Source organism: Nematolebias whitei, chromosome 5 (genome assembly GCF_014905685.2).
Source record: "Nematolebias whitei isolate Nwh7 chromosome 5, NemWhi1, whole genome shotgun sequence".
NCBI lineage: Eukaryota > Metazoa > Chordata > Actinopteri > Cyprinodontiformes > Rivulidae > Nematolebias > Nematolebias whitei.
In genome coordinates, this window is record NC_056502.1 from 18,266,250 (window position 1) to 18,286,953 (window position 20,704).

General features: G+C 39.2%; 1 protein-coding gene across 1 annotated transcript; it reads left to right on the top strand.

Moving 5' to 3' along the window:
* The first annotated feature begins 3,575 nt into the window (after positions 1–3,575).
* Positions 3,576–19,915, top strand: il6r (interleukin 6 receptor). The gene is made up of 10 exons (XM_037676641.1): positions 3,576–3,677; positions 4,648–5,205; positions 6,283–6,406; positions 7,743–7,915; positions 7,998–8,161; positions 8,254–8,398; positions 18,840–18,877; positions 18,983–19,070; positions 19,258–19,375; positions 19,545–19,915. The coding sequence occupies exons 1-10, from the start codon at positions 3,593–3,595 to the stop codon at positions 19,804–19,806; spliced, it is 1,755 nt and encodes a 584-aa protein (XP_037532569.1). The 5' UTR covers positions 3,576–3,592; the 3' UTR covers positions 19,807–19,915.
* The last annotated feature ends 789 nt before the right edge of the window (positions 19,916–20,704 follow it).

Here is a 20,704-nt window from a genome sequence, read left to right on the forward strand (position 1 = left end):
AACCGATGCAAAAGGTAGAAGAATCCCATGTTTGCAGCCAGATTTTTGCACACGTGCGCATTGTGGAGAAAGACTGAGCCGAGTACGCAGACAACAACACGGGTCTCTTCTCCCAAAATAAACAGATTTCATCAGTCAGAAGAGGAAGCAGCACATTCTAATTATTTGAACTTTCCCGACAGTAAATTCATATTTTTAGTGGTGGCATAATTAGTTTGAAACTTGCTGTTTATGGAGAGCTTTGAAAAAGAAGAAGCAGAACAAGCTAATACATTGTTTCTGCGTTTTACAGCTAAACAAATAAATGTTTTACTGATAAACAAAGGGGCAAAAAGAGTGAGCGTTACCTGTCAAAGTTTTCTCTGTTGAAAAACTTGTGTTAAGTTCTCAATGAGAACGCTCTTTAATTTACAGAAAACTGCTACGAGGTCGGTGTTCCTGTTTTCTCATTGGCATGCTGTGTTTTGATTCTGTAGCTACTTTCTGCATCATATTGATGTGTTTATAACAGCACCTTCAATGATGCTTTACATGCTTTAATTTGAAATTTAGGCTTTTATTTTTACGGTGTGATATTGGTCGGTGCCTCATGCCTCTTAAAAACGTCAGAAAGAAATAAAACAAACTTCCAGCTGTTTGTTTTTGTTCAAAATTATGTGATAGTCAATTCATGAGTATTCAAAGGTTGGTTTGTCTAAATAAATTAATGAAAAACGTTATTTTATGAGTGGTCGTTTGTGCCATTTCATGCTGTAAACATTCGCTTTGTGGTTTTTTTAACACAAAAAAGGGTGACGTGTCCTATTATCACACATTCATTTTCATTTATGGATTGTTGTGTTAATGCTTATCAAGCATTCACACTATTGTGATCCTGTTTATATATTATTCTTATAGTTACTATCCCTGTTCCATATGTTTTGGGGCGTCTATCGCATCCTGCAGTTTTCAAGCTATTTCAACAATTCATAAATCAAAACGTTCAGCTCGTTCAGGAGAAGGGTACTTTGACTTTTGGTATTGGTGCAACTTTAGCTTTTTGAGATATTTAGCCTTTTCTGCCATTTTTTCTCATAGAAAATGAATTGAGCTCATTTTACATCCTTCAGGTCTTGAGATCTGTTTACAACCTTTTACTGCTCCTTTCACAGTCTGTTCTGGTTCAGCTTCTTTCAGCTTCCTTTGCAAATTTAAACTTTTTTTCAGCAATTTTTTTTCATTTAGCCTTTATTTATCCAGGTAGACTCATTGAGCCACGAGAACTCATTTTCAAGAGAGACCTGTTTAGGGAGCAGATGGGGGTTAAGGGCCTTGCTCATGGGCCCAGAGTGGGGCGAATGAGGATGGGGGCAAGTGTGGGTGCTTCACCTACCCCACCCACATTTTTTTTGTTGATGTTGTCGGTACCGGGGCGTGAGCCGGCGATCTTCCGATCACAGGCCCACCTTCTCTAGCCTCTGCACCACCATTCCCCCGCTAATTTCAGCTTTTTCCTCTCTCTCTTTTGTGCTCCTTTCATGTTTGTGCTTCTTCTAACTTCTTTCTGTTAATTTCAGCTTGTTATCAAAAACACAAAGTTTGTTTTCTCAGTCATCCAGGTATATAACAACAAAAAAGGTTGAATCATGTCATCTGGACTTCGTTTTTTTTGTTAAAAAGAAACGTTTCGCCCCTCATCCAAGAGGCTTCGTCAGTCTGAGGCCTAGCCATCTGGTATTACCCAGAAGCCACCCTGACTCTTGTGTTTCAAGCCTGCCTCAGATACCCCTGAAGTCTGGCCTTTTCACTAATGGTTTCAAAAACACAAAGTTTGTTTTCTCAGCCATCCAGGTATATAACAACAAAAAAGGTTGAATCATGTCATCTGGACTTCGTTTTTTTTTGTTAAAACTTTGTTAAACAGATGACATGATTCAACCTTTTTTGTTCAGCTTGTTATGTTCCCTTCAGCTTATTTCTGCAAGTTTCAGCTATGATTTAGCTGTTTTACACTAATTTTAGAATTTCCAGCTAACTCACTTTTTTTTTTTTTTTTTACACTTGTTTCAATGTTTTTCAGTCTAATTCAGCAAAAATATACTTTCTCAACTTCTTTCTGGTAATTTAAGTTTCTTTTTGCTTTTTTAGCTACCTTTCAGTTGATTTTTGCTAATTTCAGCGTTTTCAGATCATTTCCACTTTTTTGTGTTAATTTCTGCTTCTTTCAGCCTAATTGGCCACAATTGTGCTCTCTTCAGGTCTTTCTGGTAATTTGTTTCTTTCTGCTGTTTCAGCTACTTTTCAGCTATTTCTGGGTAATTTAAGCTTTTTTGAGCTAATTTACTCATTTTTATGCTCATTTCTGCTTATTTAAACCAAATTCAGCAAATATGTGTCCTTTCTGCTTTCTTCTTTAAGTTAAGCTTGTTCTTCCATTTCAGCTACAGCTCAGCATGTTTTTTTTTAGCTAATTTCAGCTGTTTTTCAGCAAGTTCTTCAGCAATAAGCATTCACACTGCATTTCACAGGAGACACAATTTCTCTAGTTTTACATATAAGTTTAATTTTCTTACAAATGTCATCAGAACCAGAATCAGAATGCTTTTATCCTTGCACAGTGAAGTACAACAACATTACTTTCCGTACAGCCGTCCTAAAGACGGACAGAAGTGTACAGGGGGCTGCAGCGTCTAAGATGCACTGCCCCTGTTGCTTAGGTAAGAAAAGGGGAAGAAATAATCATAATCAGTCATAATAATAATAGTCATAAATTAGTCATAATCAGATCCTTGTTGGGATTAAGTAAATATTATGTAAATTAACCATATACACCTTCTATATGAATCTGCTGTTAAACATCCTTCAGATCAAAAAAATGTTGATTTGATTTCTGCAAAATTTGTGGAAAACTTGAGGATTTACAAATTTTGCTCAGATCAGCTCTTTGTGGAGCCATGCATCTGTGGATAGAACAATAAAAATAAATTACAAAAAGGATAACATATTTTACAAATGCAGATATGAGTTCATGCAGCCGTCAAAGTTTAAAGCAGCCAAATGAGGCAGAAAGAGAGGTGAAAGAGACAAATAAAACTTTAGAAATTATTATTTTTTTTTTAATTTCACTAAGTTTAACCACAAAAACTCCTCAGGGATATTTTGAGTTTATCATGTGCACTATCACCTTCTACTACTTTTTATATCATTTTTGAACATTTCCAGCCAACATCCCTTCATTTGCTGTATTATATGATTCCAAAATACCTGTGAAAACATAATGGTCCACGTGTGTATGACACATTCTGAACAGACAGAAAATGGTAGAGCAGCTCTAAGGGGGTTTTATTTCGACGCTGAGGAGGATTTCCTCTGTGTAACGGCGCTGAACAGGGGGAAGAGCTCTGGGATTTCACAATAACGGGTCTTACGGACAGCAGGCTGCTGCGGCCAGAGAAACTTGGCTTTAATTATCTCGTCTGCGGTGGAACTCAGTCGTTCTTCGGCTTTTGAAGGTGCAAACGAGAGTGAAGACTCTGCAGCTGTTATTGCTGTGCAAGTGATGATTTAAAGTGATGATTTGAGGAACTTTTGAAAGGAAAGACGGCCGGCAAAAATGGTTATTTTTCTGCCTTTTCTGATTCTTGTTCTGCGCATTCTGCCGATTTGCAGCATATTTGAGGGAACCTGTCCCAGAAAAGGTGAGCGATCTGAGAATACATCTAAATTAAATTGGTGAATGCTTTTACATCCTCTAAGGATGTTTTTTTTTTTTTTATCTTGGTAACAAGTTTATTTAGAAAAAAAAGTATGTTCAATTGTAGTAAAACTGAATAAAACTCGAGCACCATTTATTAGTCAGTTTTATTAGCGTGTAGCAAGAATTTAAAGAGTTAGAAAACTTAATATAACTGATTTTATTAGCATTATTGACATTTTGAGTCATTTACCCAAATCAATCAATTTTAGATTATCTACAGTTTTGTCTTACGTTGTTCCTGGTAATAGTTTTTATTTTATTTAGTGTTAATTTGTTTTATTTCAAGGAAAACATGTATTTAACTGGTTGTGTTTATTGATTTGAACTCATTCTATCACGGTTTTAATTTGCCAACAGCTTTCTTTAGTTTGCAGTAGAGAATCTGCACCTTTTTAGTTTTTATTACTCTGAATTATTTAGATACATCTTAAGCTAAATTCTATTTGAAAATGAAAACACTGAAACCAATCTATATACTGTCATTTGCACAGTTCAGGCCAAAGGTTTGTTGAATTAATGGGCAAAGTCTGTCTGATATTAGTTAAAGTCTGGAAAGCAGGCAGTGAACGAACGAGCAAATAAAAAAAATCTGAAGTTTGTTTTGAGTTATAATCAGATTTTTGAGTTCTGGGCAGAATCAAAGCAGATCAGGGGAACTGTTTATGTAAATTGAAATGATACGAAGGGGGTTAAACTTTGGGTAGAAGAGAAACTGTGTAGGCGAGATGCGTATTAAAAGAGGAAGTTTCAAAGGAGTGGGTAATTTTTGTTATGCAACATTGAATCCTATGTGAGCTGTGCCTAGTCAACAGTGACTGAAGAAGTCCCAGACAGCACGCTCAAAACACCTTTGCACTCACAAGCGAGGACAGCCTGCAGTATCCACAATGTTTGTTTGGTTCTGTGTGCAGATCCTCCCCCAGGTGTGCTGGTTGTGTCCTCTGGTAGCAGGCTGGTTCTGACCTGCGACGGCGATGTGAAGGTAAACGAAGCAAAGGTCATCCTGACCAGCTCCATCTGCAACAAAAAGAGGCCCGCTCCAGTCAGAACCCCAGCCCAAAGAGTCCCAAGCAGACGGCCGGCCTCAACTCTGCAGAACACTGAGGCAGGCGTGAGCTCAGACCTCAGACACTCAGACACAGGAAGACACGCCGTCTCTCCTGACACCGTCCACCCAACCTCCGTCAGCAGAACCACAACAGGTGGATCAGACTGGGAGGAGGAGAACGATGATGGTGATCGTGAAGATGAGGAAGAAGGGAGCAGGGTAACGAGAGGCATCAGGGCGAGACATCAGTGGAAGTGGAACAAACTGCCAGAGAAGAAACGAGACAGGAACTGGGGACAAAACCCAGTTATCAGTCATGAAGATTTTCTGTCTCTTGCTTCGGTGAGACCGACAGACGCGGGGAAATACGCTTGTTATCGCCAAGGAGAAGAAAGCTTTGCTGTCAAAGTCTTTGTTGCAGGTGAGTTTCAGTGGGGGGGCGTGGCTAAAGGTGGGCCTGCCAGTACCAAGGGCTCAAATCCAATCAAATGGCCTATTTCAGAGCTATTCAACTGGAGGCCCGGGGACAAATCAGGCCCACAGATGAACTCAGGTTGGTCCACCAGTGGCTTCATTTTAAATAAAACTAGATTTTAATCCATAAAACAAACTAACTTAATGACAATAACTGCTGGATGTCTGGCCCCTGAGCTCTTGGCTTTCAGTAACTGTGGCCCCCTGAGCGACTCAGTTGAATAGCCCTGGACTATTGGCTTTTTTTTCTTGCTTCTTTGAGGACAACTCAGTCACTTTTACAGATATTGACCTTAAAGTTGACGTGCCAGCAGCTGAGCCTGATCACTGACAGACTGTGCAGATATTTGTTTAAAATGGCATTTGGAGTCATGTTTGTCTGTTAGCAAAACTTCTCATGAATCGCTGGAAGGACTTTAATGAAACTTTCAGAAAGTAATTATCAGATGGAAACCTATAACTGATTGTTGTTTGGAGATGATCCAATTCAAAATGACCACCGCAGTTAATCCACATTAGCCAACACAATAATGGCTATAACTCAGATGAATTGACAAATGCTGATCTACAAATTGACGTGGAAGTTGCTGAGGGTCATTCACAACACATACTCTGAGCGCAACATCTAGCCATACATTTAGATTGTGCATGTTATTGTCAAGATTTGACCGAAATGGTTACAACTCAAGATGATCTTAGTCTAACGCTCAGGCGTTAGACTTTTCATTTGTATTCTAAACACAGTTTCTAAAGATGACAGGGGGCACGTACAAACTAATGTTTTTCATCTTTAATATATTTCACTGTCAATGTGAATCAAATGAAAATCAAATGTAAACACATGTAAATCAAAGATTTTTTTAAGTTACAAAGTGAAAACAGCTAAAGTTGTGCTCAGTAGCTTTATGAGTTGTTGTCATCATAACACTGCCTCTTTGGTAAAGTAAATGCATCTTTAAAAAAAAAACACTAGTTTTATGAGTAAAGAAAAGTTTTGAGCCATTGCTTGTGTTTTGTACCCCAGATCCTCCTGAGAGTCCGAGTCTGTCCTGCTACAAAAAGTCACCCAGCAGTAAAATTCGCTGTGAATGGAAGCCTCAGAAACCCGTCTTAAAGCATCCGGACTGTTACCTGATTTTAAAAAAAGGGTAAGGATACAGCATGTGTAATCACTTCCAAAATATACATTTTTTTAAGCTGTACAAGAGGTACTTGTGAACCACGGTTGACCAAATACACAGCCTGCTGTGTAGGAACCAAAAATGATAAATGATCATATAAAAATTGGTAAATGGTAAACGGACCCGGCTACTCAACTCTCCCATGAAACTATTTAAACAAATAAAATGACAAAGGTGTCCAGTTCATCAGCCGAAATCATAAAGTGAAATGTTTCTCAAATCTGTGTGCGTTTCCTTCAAACAACCAACCCATTGTTTGAGCTATTGTATTTTTCAGACCGGATTATAAGGTGCATTAAGTGAAGCAAAACAGTCAGATAAGTCAAACTTTATTCAACTCATTCACAATAAAATCGGTTCGAGATCAGTAAGCACAACCAGAGTTAATACATAAGGTGCACCTGATTATAAGTCTCACAGTCGATTTTTGAGAAAATTAAAGGATTTTAAGTGCGCCTTAAAGTCAGAAAAATATGGTACTTTAACATTATTTTAAACACAAACTGAGATTTAGAAGACACTAAAAGTCTCATTTGATTTTCATTCCTTTCATGTTTTGTAAAAAGTTAAATTTGTTGTAGTTAAAAATGCATTCTGTTTTTCAGCACGTTTTGAGGAGTTCAGACGTCTTCAATTAACTAATAAACAAAATTACCTTATAAATGGACATGAGCTCTAAAATTAATCATGTTTAATGTTTTTACCTCAAAAATGTTACTGCAAAAAACTTTTGTCATTAAAAGTTAATATTTGTTTACCTCCATCCATCTATGTTCATCTATGATTGGGTCACAGAGGCAACAGGTCCTGGAGGGAAACCCAGACTCCCCCACTCCCCAGTTGAGGCATTCCCAGACCAGAGAGGATGCAGAATCCTTTCTCTGAGTTCTAGATCTGCACCAGGACTTCTCCAGAAAACATCCATCCTAATCAGATGCTTGAACCACCTCAGCTGACTCCTTTCGATGCAGAGGAGCAGGGCTCTCCTCCGAGCTCCCCCCACATTATGAAGCTCCTCCCCCTTTCTCTAAAGCTGATTCCGGCCCCCCTGCAGAGGGAGCACATTTCGGTTGCTTGTATCTGAGCTGTTGTTCTTTGGGTCCTAATCCAGACCTTAAATCTATCCGTACTTTAGTTTAAACTGATTTTTGTAAAATGAAGTTCCTCGACACAGAGTTTGTACCTTTTTTTGTCAAATCAACTAAATGTGGCTCACTGCTTTCTGTATGTTTTTGCGTCTTATTCATTTTTCTGTGCGGCTTCATTCATTTTTGTATTTTTGTCTTTGTCTTTCATCTCTCAGTGAAACAACAGAGCAGGTCCCCTGCTCGTACTCTTCCCAGCACTCTCAGTGTTGGTGCGCTCTGGAGCACAACGAAGACGAGCAGAGAACCCTTCACGTGGCCTCCCTGTGCGTTACGAGCATCCTGGGCAACGCCACCAGCCCCCCGTCATTTTTCAAGCCCCTGAATATTTGTAAGTGGATGTTCCGCTGCTCAGCTGTTTGACTCAAAATGAGCTTCTGGTCAGCTCAAGCTGTTCCTTCCTCCTCTATTAGTGAAGCCTGACCCCCCATCAAACATATCGGCCCACCAAGAGGAGGGCCACGAGAGAAGGTTGAAGGTCTCCTGGAACTTACCGCGTTCCTGGAAGCGGCAGGATGACTTCTACGACCTCATTTATGAGCTCAGATACAGACCTTTGACATCAGCGCATGAACAAGTTGGTTAGCCCGTCAAACAATCTGGTCTGAAATTATTAAATCATCTGCCACTGCTCAATAAAGACTGTTTTGTGTGTCTGCATGCTTGCAGGTAGATAAGATAAAAAGCCAGCGCTCATACATTATCACCAACACTCTGCCTGGTGAGGAGTATCTGATTCAGCTCCGACTCAAAGAAGAATATGACGGTCAGTGGAGTGAGTGGAGTTCACCGCTTTATGCCAGGAGTTGGACGGGTAAATATTAATGCACACACATGTTTAAATCAAGCTGTCACTTTAGGATAAAGAACAGGTGCCTCCCAGTTCAGAGGGGCCCTGGTGGATAAATCAGATCATTTATTAACTCCTTGATATACTTATGTCACTTTGGACGCAGACTATATTTTTGACAACCTGACTTCTGGTTCCTTCTTGCACAAGTGGGTTTTCCCAAGAAACTGTGGCCATAAATAACCCGTAACCTGCATCGCTTCTTGTTTCACTTCCTCCATAAATAAATGTACATTACCATGCACAGCGTACATTCAGAGTCCCGGACACATAGTCTTCTTTGTGTCTTGATGGGTTTTTTTTTTACTTTATTTTTAAATTATAAAAATGGCTGATGATTTCACATTTTAGAAGGAAAGTAAAACCTTGTTCAGGGGTCATTTTTTAAGTGGAAAATACTTTCTTTTTTTTTATGCTTGGAAAAAAGTAGAATGATGTATGTCCTTTGAGCTTGTATTTAAAACAAACACAAATACCTTCAAATCTAACTTCACAGTGGTTCCCAACCCTGGTCCCTGAGGAACACCACCCTGCATGTTTTAGCTGTTTCCCTGCTTCAGCACACATGATTCAGTGGTTTGATTACTTCCCCAAGTTCTGCCGGAGCCTGTTAATCACCAAATCATTCAAATCAGGTGTGTCAAAGCAGGGAAACAGCTAAAACATGCAGGATGGTGTTCCTCAAGGACCAGGGTTGGGAACCACTGCTTTAACAGATATAAGAAAGTGGACTCGATCATAAGGCTCCTGATGCTCCGGGTTGTTGAGAGTCAAAAGTAGTCGAAACTTCCTACGCTTGAGCTGCAGCTCTGTGTTGTTCCAAGTTTTTATTTCCTCAGTTCCTGTCACTTCTGTCTAATTTTAATAGAAAAGTAAAAACAAGCTGCAGAGAGCATGTGGGCGCTACTCTGGTTTACATTTAGGCAGATAATTTGAAGGCTGTCGAGTCAACATTTGGATCATGATTTCTGAACAAATGCATTCAAGTGTTTATTTTCAAACCAGCTGTGCCTCTTGTAAAAGCTAATTGGAGTATAATATGTTGAATATGTCATGGCATATAAGAGACAGGAAAACCCAGCTTGTTGATATCTAACAATTTATTACAAAAAATAAAAATTTAAAATGTCGAGCAGATTGTCCCAGGGATACAACAGATGGTAGAATCTGTCTGGCCTCAGATTGTCAGAAACTGCTCATTACAAAGTTATCAGTGAGACCAAACAACACTATTAGTCTCGTCACAAGTGGAAGGACTTAGTGGGCTGCAAGGCCCGACATTGAACTGTGAACAGATATGCACCAAACAGGGCAATTCTGTTACATCTAATGAGGACATATCAAAGAGCCTGTCAATATTTTATCAGTGAGTCTCATTTTTCTATGACAAAATGATCTACAGGATTTTATAAACTATCAAAAACAGGTACAAAGACCGTCCTAAAAGTGACTGCAGGATTTGGAGATATAAACTGTACTATCTGTATTGATTAACCTTTTTATTTAACCAAGCAAATCCCATTGAGATCACAGATCTCTTTTGCAAGGGAGGCCTGGGCCTGAAGGCAGACTAGTGGGAGGAAACTGGAGTACCTGGAGAAAACCCACGCAAGCATGAGAAGAACATGCAAACTCCACCCCAGATCCAACCGGGGATTGAACGCAGGACGTTCTTGCTGTGACGCAACAGTGTAAACCACTGAGCCATTGTGCTGCCAATACCATAATATCAATATTAATATTTTTTAAAGGTTCACAGAACTTAGCTAAACTGGAGAAACTGCATTTCCTGCTAAAATGCATTGTGAATGTTGATTGCTAAATGAGTTTTGCTGAAAGCTGCTGAAGAAATTGGAACCAGGCTAAAAAGGTTTTGTTGCTGGTAATGCCAGTTGAATTAGCTGAAAGCAAGAAAATTAAAGCAGAAAGCAGAAGAAAATCTGCAGAAATGAGCAGAATAAGCTGAATAAATAATCTGTAATTAGCAAAAAAAAGACTGAAATCAGCAACAAAAAAAGAAAATGTTGAAATTAAAATAAGTAGCTGAAAATGTTTTTAAAAAGTTGAAATTAGCAGAAACAGGCTAAAAAAAATAAAGGCTCAAATTAGCAGAGGAAACACTAAAAAGTTACTGAAAAGGCAGAAAAATGCTGAACTTAGCAGAAAAAAGCTCAAAGGACAATAAAACGCTCAAATTAGCAGCAAGAAGCTGAAAGGATCAAGAAAATAGCTGAAAAGGACGAAGCAGAACTGTTAGAACCTGGGGCAAACCCAGTCACCTGTAACTAAATGTGGGCAACCCTCAAGCAGCCACGGAGTCAATGGATATGTGTTCAACAGTGAGTTTATTTACAATTGTGCATATTATTGTTGACCAGTTTGAGTCTTAGCAAACTTCAGGGTGAGCCCAAGCCAAAACAACAAACAAGACAAACTATCACTACTGTTTTTCTCATACCTAAAAAAATTAATTTACCAAAATACACGTCTCTTACCTTAACTAAGCAAACAAAGTCAGGAGAAAATGTCTTGAAAATCAAATGGCAGCTCACCCCTACAAACTCTTCACAAAACTAACTAATTGATCTGACAATAATGATTGACAGCAATGACAGAAAAATGATCTCAACAGAGTGAAAGCTTTATAAGGACTCACACTATAAACATTTCCAGTCTTTTGTTTTTCTAATTATTTAAAAGAAGTTATATCTAACTATTAGAGGTAGTTCAGATTTGTTGGAGCGAGTTTCTGTGTAGTAGACTTTTCCTGCAGTGGACCGCTGTCAGATCAATCTCAGAATCGCAAAATCACAAGGAGATTCTCTCCGGAGTGTCAAGCTAATGTTACATAGTGGTTTGTAGCTGTTAAAAGCAAACTTCCTTAATCTAAAACAACCCCCCCCCCCCCACACACACACACACACACACACACACACACTCTCACGCACTAATTTTGTAGTGGTTTTAGCAAAACCCAACGCTGAGGACTGTGGATTTTTACTTCACGTTTCTTTTTGCATCAGATACTTCTTCTGTGTTTAACACAGAGCATTTTGCAGAACATGTTTCACACAAATGTGTTGCAACAACCCACACATTATGTTCCAGCACAGCCAATTCTCAGTGTAAACAATCATGGCCAGTCAGAATCAGAATAAGCTTTATTATCATTGCACTGAGATACAACGAGAACATGTACATACAGTCGTCCGAAAGATGGACGTAGTGCACAAAGATGCTGCTGATTAGCACGGCCCTCTTATTCTTCCTCAGAATAATATTTTACTTAGATGAGAAAAGGGAAGAAAACATGAGGAGAGACGGTACAAAAAAAAGATCTCTCACTTCGTGTTCTAGACAGGGCACGAAGTGAGGCATCAAAAAAACCTACCACAGCAAAGCAACATAAACAGACGTTATACATGAACATATAGGCAGTGAAGACATTGAATTTTAAGGGAAGGTTGTAGCATAGTCCAGAACACCCCCCCCCCCCCCCCCCCAGCCATTGTCCAGATAAGAGGTGTTATTTTTCATCAGCTCAGCTGAGGTTCCGTCTCATGTCCACGGCCTTGGGGAAGGGAGGAGTGAAGAGACAGATCTTTGTTTTTATTAAACATGCCAGGAGGAGTTGAGATAAGTCCGCTGTCAACGCCACAGTTTGGATCAGGCAGAACTCATGAAGTGACGTTTCTGCCTTTTAAAGTCTCGCTAGTACATTTCTCTGATGGTGACTCCAAACAACCGAATTGATTCCTTACGCTGAAAGTCGAGCTCACAGCTTTCAGTGTAAACAACCATGGCCAGTCCTCGGGGTAAACAACTATCCGATGCAAATGATCCAACACTCTACAACAGATATCACTGTTAAATATCTGATGTTCAGGTAAGATGTTGATTACTCAGACCTGTTCTGTAGGAACTCACTTAAGTAAAATCTGAACTAACACTATAAATGAACTCTCTAGGACACACATTGGAATTTTTGGGTAAATATTGTGTAATGTTTCCTTCTGGACCAGTGGCTCTCAGCTGGTCCACCATCACGTCACCCCTTAACGATGAGCCGTCAACCCAAACTTTCAACTTCTCAAATTTACTGAATGACGAGATGGTTCAGTTAGAACCTGAGATAGAACATAATATTCCAGTACAAAAATAAAATAAAATAAGACAAAAAAATACCTAAGAGATGTAACGATAAACTGGCCAGCAAGTGATGATGCTAGAGGAGGAAGTGTTTTGTCTTACACTCAAGTGGCTGCATTTTAATTTCAACCTAAACACTTCAGCCTTTTTTTTTTTTTTTTTTTAATTTGCACATTTTTATTGATGATTTTTCCATACAAGTGTACATACAGATTTTACAATATTTTCTTTTTCCAGATGTTCCATACATATCATCCAAGAAAGTCTGCACATAACATCTGTAACTGCCTCAGACATAACAACTCTGCTAGTCTAGATAATATCCAATCATTTCCTTGTTAACAACAACAACAAAAAAAAGAAAAAAAAAACAAAACAAAAAAAAACAGAACAAAACTGTACGTAAACTATTTGCAGCCTGTAGCTCTAAGGGTTCCTGTAACCACACTATTAAACAATAAAGTCTGATCTCCAGGATGAAACAAAACCCCGCCAATTTTCCCAATAATTCCTAAATTTTCCAGGTTCTAATCTGATGGAAAAAGTCAGCCTTTCCATAATATAAATATTATGCATTATGTCAACCCAATCTTCCCTCTTGGGAGCTTCTGCCTTCAGCCATTTCCTAGTAATGGCTTTTTTGCTTGCTACCAACATAACCCTATACATATATCTATCGCCTGCTCTTGTGATCCTTTCCATCCCTCTTCCCATGTACAGATCCTCAAATGTAAGTGGAATATTCACCCCCAGTACCTTATCCATACAAGTCTTTACATCCCGCCAATAGGGTACCATGAAGGCACAATCCCAAAATACATGGAAGTGCCCTGCTCTGTCTTTTCCACACTGCCTCCAGCATCTCGTATCTTGATATTTTCTTTGTGCTGGTGTACTAAAATATCTTACAATATTCTTCCATCCAAACTCTCTCCACGAAAGGGAACAAGATGTTTTCCACTGTTCCCCACATATCTCCTCCCAGTTCTCCTGTGAGAGCCCACAATTAGCATCTTTTTCCCATCTTGCTTTTATGTATATTGTATCACTCTTCTTCAAATTTTCCAATTCTGTATACAGTTTTGAAATTATTTTCTTTCCCAAATTTGATTCATATGCTGAAATAAACATCTTAATTATACCAGATTGAATCTCAATTAAATTTGCCCTTCTTAGTAGTTCCTCCGTATAATGCCTCAATTGTAAGTACCTGTAGAAATCCTTGTTGTTTAATTCATATTTGTTCTTTATTTCTTCAAAGCTTTGTATAGTATTTTTCTTAACCATCTCCCAGATTATCTTTGGACCCTTTTCCCATTTACTAAATGTTTTGTCTGTTACATTAGGTTTAAAATCTGAGTCATGAGCTATCCACCTTAGTACTCTACCCTGCTCTGTCAACCCATATTTAACGATAATTTTATTCCATATGTCAAGAGATAATCCTAGCCATGGATTTGATTCCTTCCTGAGGTGTTTTCTCAATTTGTTATCATTTATTATGGCTTGTAGAGGAATCTTGGGTGACATGGCGCATTCTATATCTTTCCATTTTGCAGAATATAATGGATTACATATGTTCAGTAGAGTACTCAACTGTGCTGCAATATAGTAGCTCTTCAGACAGGGTAAGGCTAGCCCCCCCTTATCCTTCGATAACTGCAAAGTTCTGAATCTGACCCGTGGTTTCCTTCCTTGCCAAATGAATCTCGATATAATTTTATCCCATTCTGCAAATTCTTTATCCGTCACCTCAACTGGGAGAGATGTAAATAAATACAGTAACCTTGGCAACACATTTGTTTTAATCATTTCTACTCTTGACACTAAGCTTGTAAAGGGGATTAGACTCCACCTTCCCATATCTGACTTTATTCTCGACACCAAGGGGCTAAAGTTTAAAGATTTTAGTTCAGATAAGTCATGGGACAGAAACACTCCGAGGTATTTCAGAGAATTTGACTGCCAATCCCAACTAAATGTGTTTTTAATGAATTGGTCAGGTGAATAGTTGAAAGAAAGAACCTGGGTCTTTTTTGTGTTTAATTTGTAACCTGACATCAGCCCAAATTCATCCATTATACTAATTAGTGCTGGAAGTGACGTGCCTGGTTGAGATAGGTAAATTAAAACATCATCTGCAAATAATGCTATCTTTTGTTCCCCTCCGTCCATACATATACCCTTTATATTTCCGTTTTGTTTTATCCATTGGCTTAAAGGTTCTAAATATATTGCAAACAGCAGTGGGCTAATTGAGCAGCCTTGGCGGCATCCTCGATGTAATCTAAATGTTTCTGAAAGGCTCCCATTAATTTTGACCCTAGCTGTGGGTTGGTAATATAGTGCTTGAATAATTTTGATAAATGTTTTGTTAAAACCAAATTGTTCTACCACCTTATATAGGAAGTCCCACCTGACCGAGTCAAAAGCTTTTTCTGCGTCTAATCCCAATATTACCGCTTCTGTTCTTGTTTTAATAATCTTTTGCATTACCAGCAATGTGCGCCTAATATTATCCTTTGTCTGTCTTTTCTTTATAAATCCTGTTTGGTCTAAATCAATTATGTCCGGCAGAATTACCTCTAGTCGTCTAGCCATAATTGCTGTAAATATTCTATAGTCTAAATTTAGGACGCTAACTGGTCTATAGTTGGCACAGTCTAATTGATCTTTTCTTTCCTTTGGAATAACCGCAATAAAAGCTTCCCTCCATGACCTTGGTGTCTCTCCCTCTTTTAAGACCCAATTAAACGTATTTTTTAGCAAGGGGATCAACGGTTTTCTTAGCAATTTATAAAATTCCGACGGGTAACCATCTGTCCCCGGAGCCTTGTTGGTTTTCAATCTTGAAATTTCTGAGTCTATTTCTTCTTCTGTAATCTCCTTTGTTAATATACGATTTTGATCTTCCGTTATTCTTGGTAAATTCAGAGATTCCAATAATGTCTGTATTTGATTATCATTATTAATTTCTGCTTGTGAATATAATTTTTTATAATAGTTTTCAAAACAATTCTGAATCTCTTCTGTCTTATATTTGATCAAGTTAGAGGAGTCCCTAATTTTGAAAATATTATTATTTGCCACTTGCTTTTTCATTCTATAAGCTAGTAATTTAGCTGATTTACCTCCTCCTTCGTAATACCTTTGTTTTGTGTACAGAAGGTTTTTTTTTATTTCATCTTCCAAAATGCAGTTTATCTCCGTTTGTATTCTTTTAATTTCTTGAGATCTTTTTTCATCCAGAGAGAAGTTTTTGTGTTGTTTTTCTAAGTCTTTTAATTCCAATTGTAATTCTCTAAGTTTACCCTGCTTTTGCCTTTTTAAATATGCTGATTTGGCAATTAGCTTCCCACGAAGTACTGCTTTGCATGCATCCCACAGCGTAGCTGGGGATACCGCCCCATTATTATTTTCCTTTACATATATATCAATTTCTTTCGCAAGTTCTTCCTTCATATTCCCCTGTAATAAGCCTGCATTTAGTCTCCACATTGTTGTTTTTGTTTCTGTTGACACTTCCAGGGTGATATATACTGGACTATGATCTGATACATCCCTTACTCCAATGTCACAATTTTCCACTCTGTATCGATCCTTATCATACATAAAGAAATAGTCGATTCTTGAATAAACTGAGTGAGGTGGTGAGAAGTATGTGTAATTTCTGCCTGATGGATTTAGCTCCCTCCAGACATCCATTATTCCCAGTTCTGCCATTAACTCTTTAAATTTTTTGCTAATTACAGATTTTTGCTTCCCACCATCCGAACAATCTAGTTGTGGGTTCAACCTGAGGTTTAAATCTCCACCACATATTATAATGCCTTCTCCCTCAGTTGCCATTAAATCAAACATCTTTCTATAAAAGGACCATTCAGAGCCTGGGGGAGCATACATGTTCAGGATAGTAACCAGTTCTCCTTCTAATCTCCCTTTTATCAGCACGTATCTCCCTTCTTTGTCTATTGTTTCTGACAACTTTTCAAATACAGATTTTCCCGATATAAGGATTGCGACTCCTCTCCTACGGCCTGATTTATAAGATGAGTAAAATACTTGACTATAACCATTTCTCTTTAGCTTCTCATGTTCCTTCGCTGTCAGGTGCGTCTCCTGCAGCAGTGCCACTCCCACCCCCTCCCTTTTCATTTTACCTAATACTTTAGATCTTTTAACTGGGTTGAGCATCCCGTTCACATTAAAAGAGGCCAACTTTAATACCTTTTTCTGTGTTGTCATTTACTCCTTGCGATTCCTTATTTTCCACCTTTTCTGCACCTTGAAGGACCCTTAAGCTACAGATAAACAAAGTAATAATGCACACACAACTGAACATTTTCAAAACTTCCACTGGTGAACTAGTGTCTAACCAAAGAACTTCCAAGAGTGGGGTCTGAACTTTGACCCTTTGTAAGCCGTGATGGAAAGCCTGCCAAAAGGGAATTCCTCTCCCTACCAGAGGGAGTGGGCCCTTCTTATTGCAGTTAGCTTTGTTCATGCTTGCACCACCACCCTAATGTCCACACACACAAAAGGGAGGATGCCCCGACCCTAATGAAAAAAAAAAAAAAAACTCCTTCAGGAAATCCGTAATAAAAAATAATAATTCCGTTATCTTGACCCGATTCATTATTCCCTACGCCCCGGGTTATATTTCCCCTCCAACTTGAATAGACCCATCCAAAAAACAAATATCTTAAATACCTTATTTTAAAAGGCAGTGATCCTTAAATCTCATCCTGACTTCTCCTAAAACCTTGCAATCGTTGTTTGTATCTTTCTATTGTCTCTCTCGGTGTCTGTCCTCCTTTCTTGGCCCCGATGGTCTTCCATGTCAGGCGTCTGATCTTCTCCAAGCTGTTCTCCTCCGGTCTGGTCACCGCCACCTGCAGCCCTCGTTCCGCCATGTCTTTGGTCGCCTCCTCAGCCGTGCTGTAGATCCGAGTCTCTCCCTCATAGAAAACCCGCAGTCTCGCCGGGAATGGCGTCTGGAACCGTATTTTCTTCTCTCGCAGGACTCTTTTCGCCTCTGTGTATTCCTTTCGTTTCTTCAGCACTTCCGGGGCATAGTCATGCTCCAGAAAAACTTTTTTCCCCTCATACATGAATCCTTTCTTCTGCCATGCCTTCTTTAAGATCTCTTCTTTCACCCTGAAGCTCATGAACTTTACCACTATCGATCTCGGTGGTGAGTCCGGGGAGGGTCGCGGCGGCAGAGCCCGGTGGGCTCTCTCTATCTGGAAGGGAAAAGATGGCGGCAGCTCCAGCTTCTCTCTCAGAAGTTTCTCCACAAATTCCGTCATCGATCCAGCGCCATCCTCCGCCCCCTCCTTGAGTCCATGAATCCGTACATTCTCCCTCCTTGAACGTCCCTCCTGATCCACCAACCGTGTTTCGAACCGTTTCTGTAGCTCCAGAAGCTCCATTGCAGCCTCCTCAATGTGCTGCAATCGCTCCTCCGTTTCTTCTATCCGGTTCTCTGCTTTATCAATGCGGCTGTTAGCTACTTTAATCTCCTCCTTAATTCCTTTTAGAGCTTCAGAGTTTTCTTTACGGAAATCTCGCAGTTCCTGGAGAATCGTTTCCAAATTTGCCATGTTAAAGTCGGAACGGGGCTCTGCGGTTTGAGTCTTTACATTCAGCTCCGGGTCCTCTGTTACTTCTTTAGCTGAGTCAGCTAGCTTCAAAGCTACCGCTTCGTTACCGTCGACCTCTCTGTCGTCTAACTCGGGTTTTTGAGACTTTCTGCCGTATTTCCCTCTAGTCATAGTAAATGCCCCTTTTTAAATGTTATATTTCGGACTTTTCGTTGAAAAATTATCAAATTAATCGGGCTTACAAAGATCTGGGTCGAGGAGCTCGCCTTTTAAGCTGCGGCCATGATGGCGTTCCCGGAAGTCCCCCCTTCAGCCTTTTTTTTAACAAAGTCAGCAGTTCTCTAATGCAAATATGAAATAAAAAAGCCCAACTACGGACAATTAGTTTTAAAAAAAACACTCAAAATATATAGGACACATTAAAAGCGTAACAATGTCTTGTGAAAATGATTCAGTCACTTATTCAAGCATTAACCATAAAACTGACACAACAATGAGAAAGTTGCTTTTTTTTTCTCTTACTATATTTTGTTGCCCAGGCAAAGACCTGTGACCCACTGAATACAGGTCTGAGACCCACTTTGTGGTCATGACCCACCAGTTGAGGATCTAGAGTGTGTTTTTGATTTGTTTATGCTCTTGTGTCTCCTCAGCTGAAGTTGTAGAGACTGACTATTCTACGACCACGATGGTGAGAGTTTGAACTGTTAATAAAGCCTCATTTCTACTTTGTTTTGCTCTAATTGTCCTTCATTGTTGATCATTTTGTCTTGTTTTGTTTCTTTTTATCTTGCAGGTTGATTTGTCCACCCTGGAAGACTTGGGCTCTGGTTTACCGGATGATGACTGCCTTGAAGGTAGCGTAGGAGAGAGAGACTGCCACAGTTAGTGCTGAAGCTCCTCTCTGTCTCACTGGGTTTGAACAGGAAACCATGTCTCAACCATAAAAACTGAGAATCAACAACAAGACAGGCCACAGGAGACATGGTTCCAACACCCACTATACCACCGTGCTGTGAAGATTATACATGTTTAAATATTTCTCACAGTTTTCTCCTCTTTTTGCCACAGGTTTTGAAAATGACTCGTGTCTCAACTCAGATGCTCCAGGCAAGATACCACATTATGTGCTTTGGATTTCTGTTTCTTTTGCCTTTTTATCAGCCATCTTTGCAATCTACATTTTCAGGTATTGAAATCTGTGAAATCTGATTTATTTTTATATGTAAACAATGTCCAATCCAATTTAAATTAAATATAGCCAGTAAATTCAAGTACTTGTTAGAAATCACAGCTCAGGCAGTAAAATCAGGCAACATGTTCTCATTTTATTTGTTGTGATTTTTGTTTTATTTCAGACACAAGGACAAATTTGTGTCTAAGCTCCACAAACTTCATGTCATCACCTGGTGTGGTGACTTGTCTCCACCTTCACCCCTTGCCCCAGCAGCCACAAAGGAGGAGACTGTGACGACCTTTCTCCCCCAGCTTTACGAGGAATGCCCGCCAAGTGACATGCAAGAAGAGGATGAAAATGAGGAAGAACAGACTGTGACAGGCAGGATAGAAGCCATGAACTTTAACAACACAAGTTATTTCTTTCTACAGAGTGAGTTGTGAACAAAGACAGACATTTGGACAGCTTTTTACGGGTTGTTTTGCACTTTAGAGCCAAAAATACAGGTGTCAAGGTATAAAAAGGAACTTTTTGAGTGCGCTGAAGGGAAACTCAGGGAACAATTTGTATAGACTGTATATAACATTATGTAACCATTTGTTTTTAAATATGTTTACGTTGTTTGGTTTCTTGGGGGGATTTCTTGCAATCAAGCGTTCTTGATTAAGCTATCAACTGTAATGGCCAGTTTTCTTTCTACCTTGTGTACATATCACTAAAATTTTATCACGTTCATTCTGATGAACACTATCCTGACGGTATTATTCGTATTAAAAGTTTGTTCAGAAAGCTTTTAAAACCAGAGTTTTGCAGCTTCAGGTTCTCTAAGCCAGAGAATATTAAAATTAAAAGTACTCCACCTGTTTGTATTTGTAATTATTTCTATCTTAACACATGTTTTTTTTGTTGTTGTTTTTCCTCCTATAGAAACTACACCTGGACCTGCCATTCTGTGTTTGTTTGTTTCTCCTTCCTGTCCTCTCAAACCCCAGCCAGTCGAAGCAGATGGTCGCTCATCCTGAGCCTGGTTCTGCTGGAGGTTCCTGTTAAAAGGGAGTTTTTCCTTTCCACTGTTGCCTTTGTGCTCGCTCAGGATGGGAGACTGTGACAAATTGCAAATTCAACACTATCTGCTGGCTTCCTTAGACAGATAACCTTTGCTTATCAGCTTAACATATGTGAATGTTTTTGTACAGTGCCCTGAGACGACGTCTGTTGGGACTTGGAGCTAATATGAATAAACTGAAATTAATTTGAATTAAATTGACTGTCACACACTGCCTCTTGTCCAACAGCGCCATCTGGTGGACAATAATGTAACTGCAGCCGGCAAATGCTGAT

Coding starts and splice junctions, on each gene's coding strand:
- il6r (XM_037676641.1), top strand. CDS start 3,593: ATGGTTATTTTTCTGCCTTTTCTGATTCTTGTTCTGCGCATTCTGCCG. Junction 8,162..8,253: donor TGACATCAGCGCATGAACAA/GTTGGTTAGCCC, acceptor GCATGCTTGCAG/GTAGATAAGATAAAAAGCCA. Junction 19,071..19,257: donor AGGAGAGAGAGACTGCCACA/GTTAGTGCTGAA, acceptor TTTTTGCCACAG/GTTTTGAAAATGACTCGTGT.